The sequence below is a fragment of the Lolium perenne genome, chromosome 2, assembly GCF_019359855.2.
Source record: "Lolium perenne isolate Kyuss_39 chromosome 2, Kyuss_2.0, whole genome shotgun sequence".
Taxonomy (NCBI): Eukaryota; Viridiplantae; Streptophyta; class Magnoliopsida; order Poales; family Poaceae; genus Lolium; species Lolium perenne.
The window spans coordinates 196,347,812-196,370,285 of record NC_067245.2 but is presented as its reverse complement, the minus strand read 5'-3'; the positions used below and the strand labels follow the sequence as shown (position 1 = coordinate 196,370,285).

At 45.9% G+C, this 22,474-nt stretch overlaps 2 protein-coding genes across 2 annotated transcripts; both read right to left on the bottom strand.

Annotated features, from left to right (window-relative positions):
- Positions 1-10,870: 10,870 nt before the first annotated feature.
- LOC127334307 (protein DETOXIFICATION 16) lies at positions 10,871-22,273 on the bottom strand. The gene is made up of 10 exons (XM_051360728.1): positions 22,056-22,273; positions 20,535-20,809; positions 20,130-20,431; positions 12,542-12,784; positions 12,365-12,451; positions 12,226-12,282; positions 11,884-12,122; positions 11,554-11,672; positions 11,370-11,456; positions 10,871-11,255 (listed from the first exon to the last, which is right to left on the bottom strand). Exons 2-10 carry the CDS (start codon positions 20,784-20,786, stop codon positions 11,196-11,198), a joined length of 1,446 nt encoding a protein of 481 aa, XP_051216688.1. The 5' UTR covers positions 20,787-20,809; positions 22,056-22,273; the 3' UTR covers positions 10,871-11,195.
- Positions 16,627-20,123, bottom strand: LOC139836111 (uncharacterized). The gene is made up of 3 exons (XM_071826407.1): positions 19,743-20,123; positions 16,985-17,857; positions 16,627-16,877 (listed from the first exon to the last, which is right to left on the bottom strand). Exons 1-3 carry the CDS (start codon positions 19,762-19,764, stop codon positions 16,831-16,833), a joined length of 942 nt encoding a protein of 313 aa, XP_071682508.1. The 5' UTR covers positions 19,765-20,123; the 3' UTR covers positions 16,627-16,830.
- Positions 22,274-22,474: the final 201 nt, after the last annotated feature.

The following is a 22,474-nucleotide window of genomic DNA, read 5'->3' as shown; positions in this document are numbered from 1 at the left end:
CCTTTAATTCCACAAACACGGCAAACTATTTGGTTTGCAGTCTGAAATGCTTGGTTCTTCCTACTACCGTAGTAGTTGCTGTTGTTGTTGTTGTTGTTGTTGTTGTTGTTGTATCTGGGCTTGAAACTCAAGCTGGTATTAGACTTGTTACTAACAAACCTCTTAGGCTCAAACTTGGCCTTTTTCCTCTTCTCCTCCTGTAATTGCTTGAAATCATCTTCTAGAGTGATGGCGGCATCCACCAACTCTTGAAATTCCGTCGCTCTCATCATACGGAGTTGTACTTTGAACTGGGGACTTAACCCCCTCAGAAATCTCTTCTTCTTCTTGTCCTCGGTGTTGACTTCTTCAACAGCGTACCGGGACAGTTTAGAGAACTCCCTGACATAGGTCAGGATTGCCTTGTCCTTCTGCTCGAGACTTTCAAATTCTCGACGCTTCAGTTCCACAATACTTTCAGGGACATTGGATTCCCTGAATTTCCTTGCAAATTCCTCCCAGGTAAATACCTTTCCAGCCGGATAAACGGCTACAATATTGTCCCACCATGATGCGGCAGGTCCACATAGCAGATGGGTAGCATAACGAACCTTCTCTTGGTCGTTACATCCAACGGTGTTGAGCTTTCGCTCAGTATCCATCAGCCAATCTTCCGCGTCCATTGGCTCGGGCGCGTATGCGAAAGATATCGGCTTGGTGTTTTGGAAGTCCGCTAATGTGACTCCCGGGTTCTCAGGTCTCTCCACCCTGTTTTGCTGCAACAAATCCTGAAAGAATTTGTTCTGCTGCTCCAGTGTTACACGCTGTCGCTCCTCTACCAGCTGCATGTACTGGATAAAGTTTTGCTGCGTCATGGGTGGTGGTGGTGGTGGAAACTGATCTCTGGCTGCACCCTCAGCCTCTTCCTTTTGTTTTGCTTCGCGCTCCATGCGCTGTGCTTCAGTCTCGTCTCCTAGCGTTCCCGACATAACCCCCTAGTTCTGCAACACAAGATGATACTCATAATTACTCCATGCGCAAGTTTTCTGAGCTCAACTTTGTGCACAGAACTAGTCACGCAATGGAAATCAAGAAGCAAATCCAAATTATATAAAACATATACCCTGTATATACATACTTAAGTGGTCTTATTACAATACTCAAGTCGATGTGAGTATGCAAACTCACTTATTAAAGTATATGTACAAATTTATACAAATATTACAAACTATAATACACGTGGTACTTGTGTATTATAGCCTCGCCTCCCTTGGTGGACTCTAGTCGATCTTCACTCCCGGTACATCCCGAGGCTTCCATCCGGTCGAACGTGTCGTCCTCACGATAGACCCTGGAACATAAGGTCTCCGTTGGCTTGTAATCCGAATCAGATGATGATCCTAAGGAGAAATCAGTGTTCACAAACTGATCGTTGAGTGCATCATAGTCCACCCATCGGGTGTACTCCCCTGTAGCCCCACCATAAGGGTTACCAAAACTCATACCCGACTCAACCTGTGTCGGATACCCTCCATCAACTCCTTCATTACTAGGATAGCTCTGGTTCTGGGTTGTTGCGTCATCATTCATCTCCCCATCATAATACACAGAAGTACTATGAGTTCCAGTATCCGATCCCCAACGCCAACCCCTGGAATTCTCGATAGGAGTCTCGGAACGATGGTTGTTTCCGGATTCCTCTCCGCCCTCGTATCCCCCATAGGAACTACCCAGGATAGTTGCCGTGTGTAACCGGTGTAGGTTCACGCTCAAGTGGATCAATGCGATGTAGTCACCAGCTGAATAAACTGGTGTGTGCACCACATTCTCCATAGGTTCTTTCCCCCTACTCTCCTCCTTGGGTTCAGTGAATTCCTCAAGCATCGTATCAATTGCTCCTATCAGATGATGGTTCAACTGAAAGAGTAATGATATGAAGTTACGGCTATTATCCATATATTTTGCCGCTGCTATGGGTTTGCGTTTAGCATATTTGTAGTGGTTGAGCATGGGATCTTCTTCCTCCTAGTTATGAGGAATATGGGAGAACTCGGAATCCATAAGCTCCTTCGTCTTATGTTCCCGTATGTCGGTTATGGCTCTCATAACAGCTATATGGTAGTTTGTATTGGTTGTCCTGGCTTCCCAGTGGCATGACTACGCTCATTCCCAAAGATTCGGGAAGTCGCAGTCCTACTCGCACTTGGCCAACACCGGGCCATCATAGAACATGTATTTCTTTAGGAATGCGGGGATCGCACCCAAATTCCAGGTAACATGGCTCGTAGGATATCAGCAAGTCCTCCTTGGTATTCGTTCGATGTGGAATCCATAACATTCACGTTTCTTCCGGTCGTGAACTTGCCATGTTGGCTGTAGAAATAGAAAGATTATAAGATTAGTAATAATGCATCATAATAGAGATAATAAAGAATTATCGCACTAAAAGATATGATTGTTGTATTCTCAATTGAATATACACCATATTTTTAGAGAATTCTTTACTAGTCCTATTTGACTCCTAACGTTTGGTCCCATTTACTAGGTTCCAACCTAAGGTCAAAGCTTTTGCTACGATACCAAGCTGTGGTGACCACCGCATACCACTGCATGTTGTAGTATGCCAGTCGTTGATATACCATTCACGAAGTACCATTCCGCAAATATTACATCCCTCAGAGTAGTACAACAGAACATAGCAAGGTCCATAACTCATTCACTTATTATTACAATTATCATACACATGTCATCTTGGAGCTCCTCTTGGGTTCTAAGAGGAATACTCCTGGGTTCGAGGCGAACCCAACTTAACTTACAATATAAGTGTCTCATTAAGCTAAACATTTATTTCCTCGAGCAGCTAAATACTAAGAGTTCGGGCTGCTCGGTTACTACTACTATCGGATATCTCTAGGCTTGTTCTCCTCCGGAAGCCTCCCCGGATCCGTAGACGATGAGGTAGTCTACGCCTTCAACACCTCCTGAGAGGTCTGGTTCCTCGTAGCCGATGATCTCGGCTCCTTCATTTTTGTCGTAGTCCTCCTCCAGACGATTCAGACAATCTAAGCATGAGATTTAAGAGTGGTATGAGTACGAGCGTACTCAACAAGTTCATTATAGATAAGAGGTGTTTAATGCACTAACTACGATATTAGACCAGAAAGTCTAATACCAATGCAAGTTTTGTTAAACGTTTCTTCAAGAGATTGCTTTTATTTCAAAGAGCTATGTCCGTCAGCCTTCACCGGTTTACTAGAACTTCATGGAGCTCCTTTCCGGCCGCGTTCGCGATTCCTCATCCGGAACGAGGAGTGACAGTCACGATTCTTTACACTCTGCAGAGGTGTGTTGCTTTACCCATAAGAGATCTTAACCTTGGTGCCAACCGGGCAGCTTTCCCGTCCACACTTCCTTCGGTGTGAGGCCCGGTATAAGGTCTAGCCAATCATGTTCCTCCGCTACCTCGAACACCCACCCTTTGTTGCATGCCCCGACCCTGGGTCCTCGCCGGTCCCATTATTCCCATATATTTCAGGGTGGACCCCGACCACGATGACGAGTGCAGGATCGAACCAAACTCCTTCGCCGGTAGCTGCAACCCATCATAGACCGCAATACCGTGGGGACTTAGGACTCCCCAGCCTCACCAGCTTGCTCCTTCGGGCGACAAGTGTACTACGGACTATGCCGTGGGGACTTAGGACTCCCCAGCCTCACCAGCTTGCCCCCTTGGATTACAAGTGTACTACGGTAAAGCGCATCCGTTGATGAACGAGAGGTGGAAACACTTTTGACTACTCCGTCCCACTCCGGATCTTATGGTTAACACGGATATTACGGCACAAGAATCCTTTGGCGACATTTGTTGTTTAATCCTAGATGGATATAAACCCGTGCAATGGAACCTCCACCATATCAACACAATCCATGGTTCCATTGCCCACCACATAGTCATATTCATAGTTATGAAAGTAGTGGTTTTGATTTTTGTGCAATAGTGATAACCATAATACTTTGCAAGTAATTTGATAAAAATACTCAAATGACATGAGCAAGTGATGAACTTGCACGAACACCGCAAAGTTTTGCGGTTGGAAGGTGTGGACTGACCCTTGTCCTCTGTCTCTGAAAAATAGCATCATTGTCCGATAAGGGCAATGGTTAAAGAAGCAGTTATGCATGATTCCATTTTTAGGGTTTGTTCCCCCCTTCCGATGTCGTTATAATTTCATGTAAGAGGTTAATACTAAGAATAGTTTGAGGATACTTGATTTAATGTAAAATACAACCTTGAAATGTTGTCAAGGTGTTTTTAAAATCCAAATGCATTAATGGACTTATTTTTATTGTTGAAAATTATATGGGTGATTTAAATGATTATTTAAATCATCAAATGAAGACTTATTCTTATTTGTCTTCAAAAATTCTCTTTGATATTTTATTTAGATAGAGGATTTTATGCTGATTAATTTTCATATTTTTACTTATTTTTTTAGAGCTGTATTTTATTTTATAAAATTCTTGGAAATTCTCATTTAAATGGGTATTTTGGAAATGTCCAAAATACCCCTCGGGCCCACCTGTCAGGCGGCCGAGCTGGTTAGGTTGGACCAGCCCAGTGGGCTCGGTCCAACCGACCCAGTCGCTTCGTCGTCCTCCTCCCCGTAACCCTAATCCCCTTTCAGGCTCCCGCGACACCAAAATCGCCTCCGCCGTCGCCGCCTTGCTCCGGCTGCCTTCGGCCATCATCGGCGCGACAGGCGGGTGCGGATCGGACCACCTCTCGACGGCGGACATGGTGGTCCGCGTCGATCCGACGCTCGTGTCCACCTCGACTCTTCCCAACGCATCTGCGCCTCGGCGCACGGATCCGTGAAGGTCCGCCGTTCATCGGCGTCCACGGCGCCGTGGTGATGCCGTGGAGATGCCGGCGTTGCGGTGATGTGGCGACCAGGCTTGGCTTGGCCTGGCGCCGCCGTCGCCCGGCGTGTGCCGCCGTGCCGCCACGGTCGTGCTCATCTGCTTCGCCTGTAAGTTTCTCCTCCTCTTTCCTCCTCTGTTACCTGTTCTACCTTCTTCTCTTCTCCTCTTCTTCGTCTAGCTCGGCCACTGGCCGACTTCTCCCTATGGAGATGCTTGCCTTGACGAAGTGCTGCTGCTGCTACGCTTCTGTAGCCTTGTGCTTTGCCAGCCCAGGTGCTGTGCTAGCTGCTGCGTTGTCTTTGGGCTAGCCATCTTTGTCGCTGCATCTACTGACCATGCTTGCTCTAGTCTATGTGCTTGTGTGAATCGTCTTTGTGGCGTGTGCTTCCTTTGATTCATGTCTCTGCTCACCTGGGTTATACATGTTATTATCCGGCTAGATGTTCATCCGAGCATCACTAGCCATTCTTTGTTGCTTGCTTGCTTATCACGTAACAAGCCCTAGCTCCCCTGGTTCATTATCGTGAGTGGTTCTTCTTTGTTTAGCAAGAGGCAGTGTTATTTATGTGATGATTATTGAGTTACGGCTCACGTAGGTTTGGCTTGGCTTAATTGTTGTCCATATACATCAATTCCTTGATGATATGCTTGGATACAACCATAAAAATGGTTTATGTGCTAATCTGTGATCTAATTGTTGATGATCTGTGGCTGTTTAATTCATAGAATTCATGTGTGATACTGGTGGTTGATTCTAGCCTGCCTTGGCATGCTTTAGCAGGCCCTGATGATCAAAGGATCATCACTTGCTTGTTGCCTGTGCCTTACTGGTACTTCACCTGGTGTCTATGTGACACTCATACTTGTGCTGGTGTGTTTTAATGCTTACTCAAGCATCATCTGATGCTTGCAATGATCCATTGGATCATCTGCAAGGTCCTGGTGCTTTGATTACTTGTGTAGTTCATTTATCTGTATTAGCTTGCTTTACTAGATGGATAAATGATGTGAAGCGCCTATGCTGATGATGATCATATTAATTGAATTAGCTAGGGCTAGTTGGATGACAACCACTGGTTGGTACCCTAGCTCTCTACTGAACCCTACTGGGTGATGATGTGGTGGCTTAAGGTTTTGGTTATGGGTTGAGGTGGCCCTGGCAGCTCTTTGATCTTGTCATGGGTAGCTCCCCTCTGTGGCTTGTTGTGGCTTGGTGGATACATCTCTGGCAATCCTTGTTGGATTTCCAGTGCTCTTTGCTGTTGACAAACTAGAATAGGCACAAGTGGCCTATCTGTCTGATGGTTAGCAAACCATGTAGTGCTAGGTGAGTTGGGTAGGCTAGCTGTGAATCTTTTCCTTCTTTGGATGCTTTGGTTTACCTCAGTGTTAATACAGTGGGTTTGACCATTTCTTCCCTGGGATGATTTCTTCTGGCTTAATTCCCTTTTTGCCAGCATCAAATGGTTTGATCACCAAATGATGATACACACAGGGTAACCACACCCTCTGGCTTGTGTATATGTTATGCACATGCTTATTTATGAGCAAAACAGAGTTTTGCTCAGGTTGATCTTGTTTATACCTCACTCCAGCTCCTAGATGATTTGTTGATGTAGAGGTTTTGCTTCTGTGATGATCTTGTGGTTGGTTTACTTGCCCTGCTCCTCCTGGTGATCTTGTGGGGCTTGATTCAGTGCTGTGGTGAGTTAGCAGATTGAACAGCAGTGGTTGTTCTTGTGTTCTTGTGTTCTTACCAGTGAAGCCTGTCGATGGATATGGCTTAGGGTTTGCTTCTGAAAAGCTTATATGTGGTGCTCCCTTGCATCCATGGTCGACAGCTCTTGCTTGTCACTTTGGTGACTCACTGTGTGTGTGTGCTGCATGCACACAGCCCTGTGAGCAGGCTGTGTGTGTGTGTAGACATGTCCGTGCACTGGACCTGGAACTTGACTATGGCATGGATCAGCTCGGCCACTTTGGTCCTATCTGCTCATTTCATATTTTCATTTGATTTCTAACCTGCCAAGTGGCTATGCCACTTGGCATAACTTCTTTTTGTTGTGATTTTGTGCAGGGATCAACAATTGATCAAAATGGACATGGAGATCACCAAATCCAAGATCAAGTGAAGATGATCTTGTAGTATTTAGACTAGGATACATCCTTGTACTTTTCTTTTTATTTTCTTTTATTTTTCAATTACCAATTCTTGTAATGTGTTGTAATATTCATTTATTTCCATTATGAATATTGTAAAGACAATGTATCTTGTGTGTTAATCAATAAAGCTCAAAGTTTCCCCTAATGAGCTTTACTTTATTATAATTGTTCATATTGTTTATTATTGATTATATACTTATTGAATTTCCTCACAATTGAATTATTTAGGTTAAGTATTTAATGTTTGAATTTGAAATTCAAATTCAACATTGGTTTGAATTCAACTATGTCACTTTATAAATAATTCAATCATGCAAACTCTCCCCTCTCTTCTCCAAACCCTAAACTAGTTGAGTGAGATGCAAGTTTGTCGCACTCTCGAAACCCTAACCCTGTAAGGTGTCGAGAGAGAAACTTGTTCCCCTTCGATGCAGTTTTTGTTTAAAAGCGCGAAATTTCCCCAGAATTTACTATGCAATGCACATCCCTTTCTAAAATCTACCCCTCGATCGTCTCTAAACCTGGGACATTACACCTGCTACGTCAAGTTTGGAGACGGCTCCACTATTGACATCTGCGGGCAAGGGACGGTCTTGTTCGTCTACAAGTCAGGCAAGCACGAGGCCATCACCAGGGTACAATACATACCTTGGCCGAATTCGTACATCATCAGCCTGAGTCCACATCACCTGCAACTCCGTGTTCTCCGGGTTTGCCGGTGAAAACCTTCGGACCAGACGCGTTCGCGGTTGAGCAGTTGGTGCTCGAGTTGCTGCCGACTCCAGGCGACGGGAGTGTGTATCCTGGATCCGACTTGCCGTCTTCACCAGCTCCACAATCGGGGAGCAAGTACCCCCAGTCAGTTCGCCATCGACACCAAGGGATCCGATAGCGGAGTCCTCGACTCCGGTTGTCACTGGCATAGAGTTCGTCATGCCACCATCAAGGTATGCAAGTACCTTGGTGCAAAATATGACTCCATGCTCGAGTACCGGTTATGCACCTTGCAGAACATACTCAACATAGGCCTGGCTACGGACCCGGACGAGGAGATGCACTACCTCGCTAATGAGGAGCCCAACTCATTTAGTGAGGCGAAGTCGAGCGCCAGCTGGAGGCGTGCGATGGAGTAAGAGATGGAGGCCATCGAGGAGAACTCGACTTGATGCCTCACCACCTTACCACCCGGTCACCTCACGATCGGTCTGAAGCGGGTGTACAAGATGAAGAAGGATGCGAAAGGCCTGATCCTTAAGCACAAGGCCCGCCTCGTGGCAAAGGGGTACACACAGTAGCATGGGATCGAGTACGACGAAGTCTTTGCTCTCGTGGCCCAACTCGAGTCAGTCCAGCTTCTGCGGGCCCTAGCCGCAAGTGCTAGGTAGGAAATCCACCACATGGACATGAAGTCCGCTTTCTTCAACGGCGATTTGGAGGAAGAGGTGTATGTGCAACTGCCACCCGGCTTCGCTGCAGCGGGAAGGAGCACTTAGTGGTCTGACTCGACAAGGCGCTCTACGGTCTCAAGCAGACGTCAAGGGAATGGAACACCAAGATCGATCGACGCATCCATCATCAAATTCTAGTTCACGCAATGCGAGTCAGAGAACGGCATGTACGTGCGAGGCACAACAACGACTCGACTCTTAGTTAGAGTTTATGTTGATGACTTAGTGATCACCTGCTCCGGCTCCAGCGACATCGACAAGTTCAAGCTAGAGATAAAGGCATGTTCCACATGTTCGACCTCCGACTGTTGAGTTACTACCTTGGCATCGAGATGCGACAAGGGTCGCGCGGGATCAACATCCCGCAGTTGGCCTATGCCTTGAAGCTGTTGGAGAAGGCGGGGATGGTCGGGTCCAACCCCTACCATGTGCCAATGGAGCCGCGCTTCAAGCTGTCCAAGCACAACACGACACCCACGACTGATGCGACCGAGTACGAGAGCATCGTTGGGAGCCTCCAGTACTTGGTACAAAGTCGACCGGATGTGACAAATCATTGTTCTATTCTTTTCAGTCACACCCCTCCTTACTCTCTTCCTCAGTTCATATGTTACTTTCTTCCTCTCTCAGTTCATATCAGGGACCCCGCGGGCGACCGGGGCGAACCCTAGCCCCAACCGCGCTGCCACCCCTCTTCCTCCCCTCCTCCCCCGCCGCCACCGGCGAGCGCCGCCGGGCAAAGCCCGCGCGGTGCCGGCGGCGGTGGGTTCTCTCTCACCCGCGCGCGAGGGAGGCTGCGCGGGGCAGGCTTGGCTGGCGGCGGTGCTCCTCGGGGCTTCAAGAGCTCGGTCCGGCGGTGGTTGCAGGGCGTGACGGCGGCGGTCCCAGGCGGAGGTGGTGGCGGGCGCGGTGCGTGGCCATGGGCGGCAGCGAAGGGAGACGGCGGAGGGGGCCTGCTGGCGGCGCGGCCCGGATTGGGGCCAGTTGGGCTCCGATCTGGGCACCGCGGGCCTTGTCCAGGGCCAGGAGGGTCTCGAGACGGCCAGCCGGCGGGGCGGTCCCCTTGTTGCACTGCTGCTCGTGCTAGGTCTGGGCCAGGCGGGCCCAGATCCGGCGGCCCTGGCAGCGCGGCGTCCGACCCCTCTCTCGTCCGGGAAGGTCGTTGGGATGCCTTGCTGCCATTCAAAGGCGAGATCTTGGATGCCGACAAAGTGACCGGCTCGATCGGCGGCGTGGCGGTGTCGGTAACGGCGCGGTGATGTCCCCGGGCGTTGCGGCGAGGGTGCATCTTTGCGGCGGTGTGCGGCCTTGGCCATGGCTGTCTTGCGGGAAGTGAGGTCGCGGGGACGCTGCGCATGGTACCTGGCTAACACATTGCAGTTAGGTTGGGGGCGACTTGGCTAGGTTTGGGGCGGAGCTGCAGATAGATGGCTTAGGCGGCATGGGTGTAGCAGCGTGGCGGCACAGCTAATGGGACTTGATTGAGACCTAGCAGACGGCTGGGCATGATCTTGGCCTAATTGGTAGTGCTACTGCGTCCGGACGACGGTCACCTCGCGTGGCGGAGGGCGGATCCCCTCCCCTGGCTGCCGTTGGCCTGATGGCTGTTGGCTATGTGTCGGCCTGCCCTGTCCAATCTGCCGGCCTTGCGGTGTTGTGGCTAGGCCATGGGCTCGAGTTCGTGGGATGCCGGGGCGGCGGCCCTGGAAGGTGGACTGCGCGGTTGGCTCTACGGCGGGCAACGTTGCGGTGGTGGTGGTCTCACTCTTCGGCCATGAGGATGGCGTGGAGCGGACGGCGGGAGATCCTGGTGTTGGCGGCACTTCGGCTGTGGCAGCTCCCAGATCGTGGTTTGGGAACCTTCCTAGGGGGCAGCGGGCGGCTGAGTTCTCGGGCGTGGTGTGAGGCTACTTCCGGGCGAAAGCTCAGCGCCGAGGCGCCAACGACGGCGATGCCCGCGGGTGTCGTAACCCTCTTGGGGGTGTCGTTGTGGGTACCCTCCCCGCGGTATGGCTCCGGGTGAAAACCCTAGACCTCGCGGTCTCGACGACGGCGGCGTAATGCGTCGTTACCCTCTTGGGGGCGTCGTTGTGGAGCCCCGACTCGACTCAGTCTGCTCCAATGTCGTCGCTAGTTTTGGTTTTCCTTGTTCTTTTTTGTTTATCCTTTGATCTTCTTTGTAAGAGGTTCTCCTCTCCACCATGTATCGGTTCGGCCGTTGCGGCTTTATTTATAAAGCGGGCCGAATGCCTATTTCGAGGAGGAGGAGGAGTTCATATCAGGGACGGTAGATCTAGTTTAGGCCCAACACCAGTCCTTACAATTTAGTTTTCAAGTCTTATCAAGGTCAGCAACCGAGAAGAAAAGTCTGATTTTATAATCAATAAAATAGTCTACTAAATTCTCAAAAGAAATGTCATGTCCATACTACGTTTTCCTCTACTCAACAAAACTCTTTATTCCCTTATGGCCTTGTAATATCAAGCGCCATGCCTTTGCTTTCAAAATATCTTATCCCACGCCATCGACAAAAAATCACAAATTCAGATCATTCTTCGGCTGTCTCTGAAGGAAGTGACATGCTGGTGGCATTGAGACGAAGCAGTTTTCTCCGCGACAAATTCTTCGTGAGTTCCATTTCTTTCCTTGCACCGTGTTCTGTCAAAGATGCATCTCGCATGTTCATGTGGCCATGTCTATAGGCAGGGAAGAACTGAAAACTCTGTCCTTTGCCTTCGAAGCCTGCAGAAGCACAATAAAGGATTATAGGCCACATGTTGAGAATTCAAGATATTGAGAAACCAACAAAAAAACGAGTATGCGATGTGTGACAGGAGTTTTGCTTGATCTGCATACTTCTTTCTCCCAGTCGGTGTACATGGTGATGGACAGTAGCAGCAGCATCTGCACGACGAGTCCACACATTATTCCGAACCAAAGTCCCTGAAGTTCAGACGCAGTTTGTTAGATGTTTCTCCGAATCAGAAATGTAAGTGAAATTAAAACCTTTGTATGCGATAAGGGTGGTGAGGTTTAATACCGTTCCGCCAAAATGGTAGAAAAAGGCAAAGCATAATGCTGCTGGAACTCCGACAAGGTAATATGCACTGAGATTGACACAAGCACCAATCTTTTGCAAACCACAACCCCTAACAACACCTGGAATATCAAGCATACCACATTGCAGTCAGTACCTTGAGAACAGTATTTTGTTGTAATCGTACATATGGTTCATTAATCATCATATGCAAGCATACACAGTAGCAATAAAAAAAAGAGCTAAGAGAAGACATTGTTCTAGCAAGAATTATGACACAATAACATATGTACAGGCGAAATAGTTTCCAAGTGGAGTATCATCAATATTTACCTGAAAGGACACATTGCAGATCATCGAAAACAAATGCAATGCCCAGAATTGGCATCATTCTGGAAATGTATTCCACAACTTCCTTCTCATTGCTGTAAGAGTACCCCCATACATTGCGCACCAAAATCATAAGAAGTCCTAATGATACACCCGTCACAAGACCCATAGCCATGGTCACACGAGTAGCCAGACGGGCAGCTTGCGGCCGCCCAGCACCAAGCTCGTTTGAAACACGGGTGCTGCAAAGACAAGATGAAGGATTTCATTACCACAGTAACAATATGATAAAATTTTAAATATAGGCATGACACAAGTTTATGAGTTCAAGTTGTTCAGTGTTACCTTATGGCTGCCCCAAGCCCGAAAGGGATCATGAATATTAACGAACTGGTGTTTAGGCTGCAAAACTTTTGACATTTAGTATCAGGAAAAGGAAAACAGAATGTGACATAAAGACATGCCCCAGGAAAATGGAACTCACCAGATGGACAATACTGACGCTTCGAGCTTAGGATTCGGGAGAAGTCCAGAGAGAAGTACCAGGAGCTCAAATGACCACCACTCCAAGCTGTGTACAGGTAGGATTAGGCTTAACTGAAGATGGAGCACGAAAGAATCTACCTACACTTGAGAATGAGAGGCACAATATTAAACTTACCAAACCATAAGAGCAGATGGAACGGCAAGCCTCATGAAGCTAAAAAGGTCACGGAACGCCTCCTTTGAGACCCCTATCCAGGTGTTCTTACAGGTTGGAGAGACCCTGATATAGATAGCCAAGATGGACACATTGGCCAGGTAAGAGATGGCATTGGCCAAGGCAGCACCCTTATTGCCCATCCCAAGCTTGTACACCAACAACCAGCACACAAGGACATGGTTCAGCGCTGTGACACCTGAGTGTTGGATCCAGCAGGATCAACTAGCTCTAGTTTGAGCCACAAAAGAATAAGATCAGAAATACCTTGGTCTGAAGATGATGCCATGCCTCCTCTTGTTTAATTGCTCACACCAGGATGGAGCAATTTGTGCTAGGTTCTTCCCAGTGCTTTAGTGCTAGCCTGATCGGTGGCTTAATTTGTGTGAGAGAGAGAGTGAGAGAGAGAGCTGAGAGCAGCTGTGTTTCACCTCTCCTCTTCTAGGTCATTTGACCCCTTTTATATGTTTAGCACTATGCACTAGGGGAACCAGCACCGTTGGATCAAAATCGATGTCTCCGATCAAGACAACACATAAGGATAGGTGGCCATTTACTGTAGCACCGCCCTACTGTAGCACCGTCCTACTGTAGCAACCCAAAAAGATCTGACCTAGGAGAGCAGCCTAGATCACCAAAATATCCAACATTCTCCCCCTTGATCGTAAGGCTGATCATTATAAGCTCATTTTTTCAACAAAAATAATGCACTAGGACGAAAAGATTATAATGGTCTGTTAGGTACCATTTAATCTAGTGACTATAGCACATTACTTCATATCAAAATGAACCTCTTTAATTTATGAGCTCCATAAACTTTATTCACATCATATATTAACTTAATTTACATAATTCTTTACATAAACATCATAAACATTACAGACTCATCTTTTGATAAAATGGTACACCAAGACAATAGGTTACAACAGTCAATTAAGTACTGCTAAACCAAGTGACTATGGTTCCCATCCGATCTCAAAATGAGCCCCTTTTGGGGAGATGGTGCCATAATAGTTCCAATTTCTCCAGGATTAAAAGCTTTCAACCAAACCCATGCCGGCAACATGCTCTCTAAATACGCTGGGTGGTAAGCCTTTCGTGAGCGGATCCGCTAACATAAACTTAGTATTAATGTACTTGATATCTATTGTTTGATCCTGGATTCTATCTTTCACAACAAGATACTTAATGTCAATAAATTTGCCAGCTGCACTTGACTTGTTGTTACTCGCATAGATCACTGCGGGTTGATTATCGCAGTATAGAGTGAGAGGCCTGGAAATGCTGTCAATCACTCTTAGTTCCGGGATAAAATTCTTCAACCATACCGCCTGCCCGGTTGCCTCATAACATGCTACAAATTCTGCATGCATTGTCGCATTTATGCAAGAACAGTTTGCTTTGAGCTTTTCCATGATATAGCTCCTTTTGCAAGGGTGAAGATATAACCTGATGTGGATTTCTTAGTATCAACACACCCCGCAAAATCAGCATCTGAATAACCCACTATTTCGAGGTTATCAGATTTCTCATAAGTAAGCATGAGGCCTTTAGTACCTTGCAAATAACGCAAGACCTTTTTAGCAGCCTTCCAGTGATCCAGACCTGGATTGGACTGATATCTGCCAAGCATCCCGGTCACAAAAGCTAAATCAGGGCGAGTGCACACTTGTGCATACATAATACTCCCAACAATTGAGGCATAAGGAATTGACTTCATCTGCGCAGATTCATAATTATTTCTTGGGCACTGGAAAGTCCCAAATTTATCGCCCTTAACAATAGGAGCAGGCGAGGCTGAGCACTTATACATATTGTACTTTTCGCACCTTTTCAATATATGCTCTCTGAGATAGCCCCAAGATCCCTCTGGATCTATCCCGGTGAATTTCAATTCCTAAAACATAAGTTGCTTCACCGAGATCTTTCATATCGAACTTTGAAGACAGGAACCTCTTGGTCTCCATCAACATATTTTTGTCACTGCTGGCCAAGAGTATGTCATCAACATATAATATCAGGAAGATAAAATTACTCCCCCTGAACTTAACATAAACACAATTGTCCTTCTTATTTTCCTTAAAGCCAAATTTCTTTATGACTTGATCAAATTTGAGATACCACTCTCTTGATGCTTGTTTCAAACCATAGATGGATTTCTTCAGATGACATCCTAAATGTTTATTTTCTTCCACAACAAAACCTTCCGGTTGTGCCATGTATACATCTTCATGTAAGTCACCATTTAGAAATGCCGTTTTGACATCCATCTGATGTAGCTCTAAATCATAATGAGCTACGAGTGCCATAATTATTCTGAATGAATCCTTCGAAGAGACGGGTGAAAAAGTTTCATTATAATCAATCCCTTCTCTTTGAGTGAATCCTTTTGCCACAAGCCTTGCTTTAAACCTTTCGATATCGCCCTTGGAGTCACGTTTGGTCTTATAGACCCATTTGCATCCAACTGTTTTGGCTCCTTTAGGGATTTCTACTAAGTCCCATACATCATTAGTGCTCATGGACTTCATTTCATCTTTCATAGCATCGAGCCATTTAGACGAATATTCACTTTCCATGGCCTCCTTAAATGAGGTGGGATCATTATCCAACACTGGCTCATTTGTATCCTCACTCATGTAGGTGAGATAATCATCAGGAATAGCAGGCTTTCTAGCCCGCTGTGACCTTCTAAGAGGCTCATTATTCGGCACATTAATAACAGTTTGAGACTGCTGATTATTTTCAACAAAAGCATCATTAGATGTGACATCTGGGACAGTCACCGGTGTATCAGCAGGTGTTGTGTTAGCAGCACGTTGCCTTCTTGAATACACTCGTAATTGCTGTCCTTGGTCCTTTTGTTGTCCAGTTTTGCGAGCACCATCAGCTACAGGAGCTGAAACTTGAGGTGCAGTCTCAGTATGTACTGGAAACACTAGCTCTTGGATTACAGGCATCGGGACATATTCCTGTTTTTCTTCCAAGACTATTTCTCTGGGAGTCATGCTCCCCCTCATCATATCACTTTCCAAGAACACAGCGTGTCTTGTTTCAACAAATTTCGTTGTCTGATTTGGACAATAAAATCGATATGCTTTAGATTTGTCAGGATAACCAATAAAATGGCAACTGACTGTCTTGGGGTCTAATTTTCCCATAACCGGATTAAAAATCCTTGCTTCAGCAGGACAGCCCCATACATGAAAATAATTCAGGGTTGGCTTTTTCCCAGTCCATAATTCATACAGTGTTTTGGGCACCGATTTACTGGGAACCCTATTAAGAATATGTGCTGCTGTTTTAAGGGCTTCCATCCATAAATTCACCGGTAAAATGGAGTGGCTTAACATACTCCGCACCATATCCATAAGTGTGCGGTTTCTCCTTTCAGCCACCCCGTTTTGCTGAGGTTCACCAGTCTTGCTTGAAAATCTTGGGCGGCAATGCCATTTTCCTGTAAGAATTTTGCAAATGGTCCAGGAATTTGACCATAAGTTGCATGTCTGCCGTAGTATTCACCACCACGATCAGATCTTACAACTTTAATTCTTTCATTACATTGATTTTCAACCTCAGCTTTGAAAATCTTGAACTTGTCTAATGCCTCTGATTTTTCTTTGATTTGATAAATATATCCATAACGGGAGAAATCATCAGTGAACGTTATGAATGAATTATAACCGTCCACCGATCTCACATTAAACGGACCACATATATCCGTATGAATTAATTCCAAAACTCCCGTGCTTCGGTTTGCACCTTTCTTAATTTTCTTGGCATATTTTCCTTTGATGCAGTCGATACAATGATCAACATCCGCATCCGAAAAATCAAGAGAAGGAAGAACTTGATCTTTAATGAGACGCTCAATCCTCCCCCTCGAAATATGGCCTAAGCGATAGTGCCATAATTTCGAAGAAGTCTCATTATCATTGCGTTTGCGTTTGGTACCGACATTTATATTTGAGGTAGAACCCACATTATTTATATCATCACAAAGGGAAATTACATAAAGTTTGTCTTGTCGACAGGCAAGACCAACATTATTATTATCATACATAATTATACATTGCTTATTCCCAAAGTGACACTCATAACTATCATCATCTAAACATGAGACGGAAACTAAATTCCGTTTCATCGAGGGTACATAAAGAACATTATTTAGCTGAAGCTTAAAACCGCCATGAAGTGTAAGAGTGAAGTCTTCAATCGCCTCGGCATAAGCTTCAACACCATTAGCAACTCTAATTGTTCTTTCCCCTCTTTTTAGGGTCTTCCTCATATTGAATCCCTGCAACGAATTTACAACATGAATTGTTGCACCTGAATCAATCCACCAAGTATTGGTGGCATAATTAACATAAAGGGATTCTTCAACAACAGTAATAGTGTCGGTACCTCTTTCTTTGAGCCATCTCTTGAAGCCAAAACAATCCTTTCGCCTATGTCCACCTTTTCCACAAAAGTGGCAAGCATTGGAATTATTTCCTTCAGCATTAGGCGTTTTTTCAGGCTTCTTTTGCTGTGATCCTTTTGAGGATTGGCCTTTTTCCTTGAACTTATAAGGCTTGGGCTTCACATATTCATTCACAAATTTTCTATACTTCTTCTTTTGTGAATGACCAAACTGATTAACATGATCAATTCTGTCAGCCTTAAGCCTTTCTTCTTCTTGCACACATCGCCCCATCATTTCATCAATCTCCCATTTAACATCCATCGCATTATAGTTGATCATAAATGGATCAAATTGGGGAGGCAAAGATGACATAATAAAATGGACGAGGAAACCATTAGAGATTTCCATCTCCATTGACTTTAGTTTGGCAGCCATGTTGCACTTTTTCATAATATGCTCTCGAAGACTTCCAGTGGGATCATATTTTTCATCAATTAGCCTTCTGATAAGACTTGTTGCATAAACTTTAGAAGACCCTTTAAATTGATGCTCAATTTTTGCAAAGTACCCTTTTGCTGTCTCACAATCAGGAAGGGCTCCCCTCATACTCTGTGTAATGGAGCCCTTTATCATCATAAGGCACTTGCGATTAGAGTCATCCCACTTAGCCTTAATAATGTCATATTCCTTCTTGAGGGCTTCATAATTTTCATTATTTTCTTTAGGCACCTCAGGAGGATCATTAAGGAGAGCATAATCAATATTGAGTAAGGCCATAGTGATCTCAAGCTTCTCCTTCCACGTGACATAATTGCTGCCATTTAGCTGTTCGATGCCATTTAGCATTCCAGCAATATTAGAGACATTAGTTGCTGCAAAAGAAAAAAAAATTCAAAAATGCTTTAGTAAGCATCATCATAATCATCATTAAATTTTATTGATCAAATTCAAATCAGCTTTGGCCAGAGATGAAAATGAACAACAAAATTTTGTGGACAAATATTCATCAATTAGCTTTGGCCAAATTGATAAATAGAAGCCACACATTAATGATCCTCATTCATTATTTTCTTTTACCGACCCGGTTCACATCAGCTTTGGCCAGAAGTGAAACAGACCAATAAAAGAATTTTGCAGTTAAAATGCCCGTCAAACAACTTTGGTCAGAATGACAAGGCATAAAACCACACTTTATTTGAGGATCCATAAACTTTATTTTGCAGCGAAAGCATTATCACATAATAATTATAGTGATAAATATCACCATAATTCATTAATCATAAATAAACTAAATAATAAAAGTAATATCAACATGTAAATTAACTAAGCATGACAATTAAAATTGTGGCCTAAAATAAACATAATAAGCATAATCAATTTATCCAGAAAAATAGCCCTGAAAAGATATTTATTTCAGCCCTAATTTTTTTTTTATTGCATAATAATTCTGCTGAACTGGGCCGAAATTGGCCCAGCCCAGTAGTTTAACTCCCCCTGATCCCCTCCTGGGCCTTGGCCCATTAGCAACGTGCCAGGACGACCTGGACCGTCGGATGCAATCCGACGGCCAGGAACGACCGCAGCTGGAACAAAACCAGCGCGTCGTCGCCCGGCTCCCTCGAAAACCCTAGCCCCGTTTCTTTTCCTCCTCTCCTCTCCCGACGGCGATGACGGCGCGCAGCGCGACGGCAACGGCGACGAGCACCGCGCGACAGAGAGGAGGGTTTCGGCGTCGTCCAGTTCCTCTCGCCGGAGTTGCGTGCAGCTTTGGCCAGCGCGCAGCTCTGTCGAGCGGTTCCGGGCGGTGCCCTGCGCGAGGCGAACGAGCGCGTGCGGGCGTCCCCGCAACGGCGTCGACGGCCAGCGCAAGTCCGGCACCGCGGCGGCCTTCAACGGTGACGTGCGCGCGAGGAAGGAACGCCAGGGCCCGGTGCGGTGGTCGGCAGGTTTGCTTGGGTACATGCCCGGGCAGAACCGCCATCATTAAATGGTGGCACCGGCGCCGCCGTGGCCAGCGACAGCGACGACACCCATAAGGTAAATTCCACCGCCATGATTCTTAAGTTAGGGTTAGGGTTCCTCCAAAATGGGGAATTTCATGATTTAGGGTTTCGGTAAATTGGGGATTTTGCTTTAGGGTTGATCACGGCATCAAATCAATCCATCCCCACTTCAAATCACACTTAGCCGAAACCATAAACATCAAAATAGGGGAAAATTTCATCCCTTTAGGGTTTCGGATTGGGAAAAAACATCAAGATTTATGCATAATTAACTTATTTCCCCTTAAATCTTAATCAATCTTAAACCAGAAGCTCATAATTGAGGAGGGGAAAAGAGGACAACATTTCTAGGGTTTCTGGAAAGAAATAGGAATTTAACATAAGGGCTTTAATTCCTTTAGTTAATAGCTCAAATTGAAACCCTAGAGTGTCACATAATCTGTTAGGGCTTAGAGTGTGAAAAAAAACAGGGCTTAAACTTAAGGCATGATTAATAACCAGGAAGAACAGCCTTTAAACATAAGCATAAAATTCTTTCACAGAAGCAACTTGGGCATATGCCTTGACTTGGTGACAACATAAACACATGGGTATGTGCATATGCCCTTGATCTTGATCTTAACTTGATAAATCAAGCATGAATCTTAACATAAGAGGGCTCAAACTTAAGAGCTAGATGCTCTGATACCATTGTTGGATCCAGCAGGATCAACTAGCTCTAGTTTGAGCCACAAAAGAATAAGATCAGAAATACCTTGGTCTGAAGATGATGCCATGCCTCCTCTTGTTTAATTGCTCACACCAGGATGGAGCAATTTGTGCTAGGTTCTTCCCAGTGCTTTAGTGCTAGCCTGATCGGTGGCTTAATTTGTGTGAGAGAGAGAGTGAGAGAGAGAGCTGAGAGCAGCTGTGTTTCACCTCTCCTCTTCTAGGTCATTTGACCCCTTTTATATGTTTAGCACTATGCACTAGGGGAACCAGCACCGTTGGATCAAAATCGATGTCTCCGATCAAGACAACACATAAGGATAGGTGGCCATTTACTGTAGCACCGCCCTACTGTAGCACCGTCCTACTGTAGCAACCCAAAAAGATCTGACCTAGGAGAGCAGCCTAGATCACCAAAATATCCAACACTGAGCTCATCATCACCGGGAGAACTATGTTTTGCGTCTGCAGGAACCGGACATGGCACTGCAGAAGTCCGTAAACAAATAGAGCTGGAATCAACCACCGGATGTAGCTCCCTGCCCCCATAGCAATCTCCGGGTCCTGGCCGACGAGCAGAAGTATCTGCCCGGTGTACGACCAGACTATCGCGACCACAGCGCTCACCATAGTAAGCACAAGTACAGCCCTCTGCTTGTAGATGCCGAGAAGATGGTACTGTTTTGCCCCGAAGGCTTGCCCACAGAGTGTGTCCAAGCTGCTTGCCATGCCAGCCTGAAATGATTATGAACAGATACAAGAAAGAGCATTCAAGTTGTGCTAATTCCTCAGGATGTCCAACATACAGTATGTAAGAGATGGAATACACATAATATACCAACAAGCTGAAGCCAGTGACACCGGCAAAGGAGGTGGCGATGGAGGCACTCGAGAGAGCGAGCTCACTGAGATGACCGACAAACATGACTGATATCATCTGGACGACGTTCTGCAGGAGGCATCCGGCGATGAGAGGCCCGGCAAGGTACAGCTGCTTCTTGACCTCAGTCACCACACGGCTCTCTTTTGGCCCTCCTGTCTTCTCAATGTTTCTCCCAACAAGGGGCTCCTCCATGTTGCTTGGTACCATGCTTGAAACCTCTCCCTTGTATTCTGAAAACGGTAGGTGAAGTGAGGGTGTATTTATCATGTTTGTGGAAGAACGTACTGATCAGCTTCATCAGTATTATTATAGGACGGCAACTGAGAGTACATATGTTCAGTAAGGAAACCAGGAGGAAAAGGAGGCACTAGCTTGGCAGCCAAGTTGAACATTTTCAGCCAGTCAATTTCAGAATACTCTAAATCAGGGTAAGGGCAGCCACAGTGTGGGCAAAGCCAAATTGGCCACGTCACCATCAATGGCATCGGTGCCAAAATTCGTTGGTTTGGCATCAGCGTCTACAATGTAGCCATTTGCCAAATTTACTAACATGTAGGCTCAACTCTGACATAAATCAAATAAAGAACTCTCCTTTCTACTAGTATGAGATAAGCTATACTTTCAAGCAAAATCAACCAGCCGAAAATGTTATGACATGAAGAAGAATGATTTTTTTTATTCCATTCAAAATTTGGCATTAGGAGCAACTACATGCTCCTACTACATCTTCTTTTGGCTTTGGCTCCTACTCCATGCAAAATTTGGCATCCCACAATAAAGAGAACCAATGCCAAAAGCCAAACATGCAATTTGGCATACACTTAGACTGCTCTAATGGAAGTATGGAACTCATGGGAGACAAACGAGGCACCTTGGCTGCCAAGTTCAACACACGTGAGTATCTAACGTACAAGAGTGGACGGAGCAGTTAGCCAGACGAGCTCTATCAATCAAGATAATAATGTCATTTTCTCTGTAGTCCGCACTACAGGTGAAGTAACCAAAAAAGCGTTGATATTTCCTGGTAACAAAATCAATCACGGAACCCCCATCGTTGTCATTTTGTCTGTTGAGCAGACCAATAATGCATAGGATTAGCAGGTCTAGATTCGGCCAATCGTTTTCTATCCTGCACATGTGTGGAGTTCCTTTTTCTGTATGACTGTATCCGTGTGTTTTATTCTCTGTTACTCACGTGCTTCGGCATATAATAAAAGGGAGCAATATCCCAAGGTGTGGCGTCATTAGATGAATCAATTAACGAGGCCTGTTCCAGCCAATCCGAGAATTAAACAGAAATTTTGTACTAACGTGTGTTGGTTTCGATTTAAGTGAAACAAAATTTCAGACGGGCCTTGAAAATCAGTGGAGGTTTCTCAGGAAAACAAACTGTTACCCAAAACCATGGAATGAAATTCAGGCAGACCACCAACCTCACAGATGGGCGATGCAGCAAGAAAATCAAGAGAGCCGTACCGAGGGCGCGTCGGGGGCCAGCGCTGAAGATCGCATGGGCGGAAGAGCACTGCGGCAGTGCGGCGGCGGGTTGGTCGGCTCTGGGGACGAAGCGCGAGAAGAAATCCTCCTCGGCCAAAGGCCCAAGATAGCGGCCACCGCGCGAGAGGAAGGCGGCTACGTGGATAATGGAGTGCTGTCGTAATGGGTTGGGCCACCACGCCGACGAGCGGGCTCCAGTTTCGGCGCGAGTACTCCGGATCGGAGCAGGATTTTGTTCCATACATGCGGCACACCGCAGAATTTGAAACATTTTTCGAAGGAAACTGCTGGGCGAAACTGCTGGGCGTCCCCGGGGATCTGATTTCCCAGCCCCCGGGTTGCCAGCCGTCGGATCGGTTATCTTGGACGGTCAGATCTGCTTTTACTGAATGTAGCAA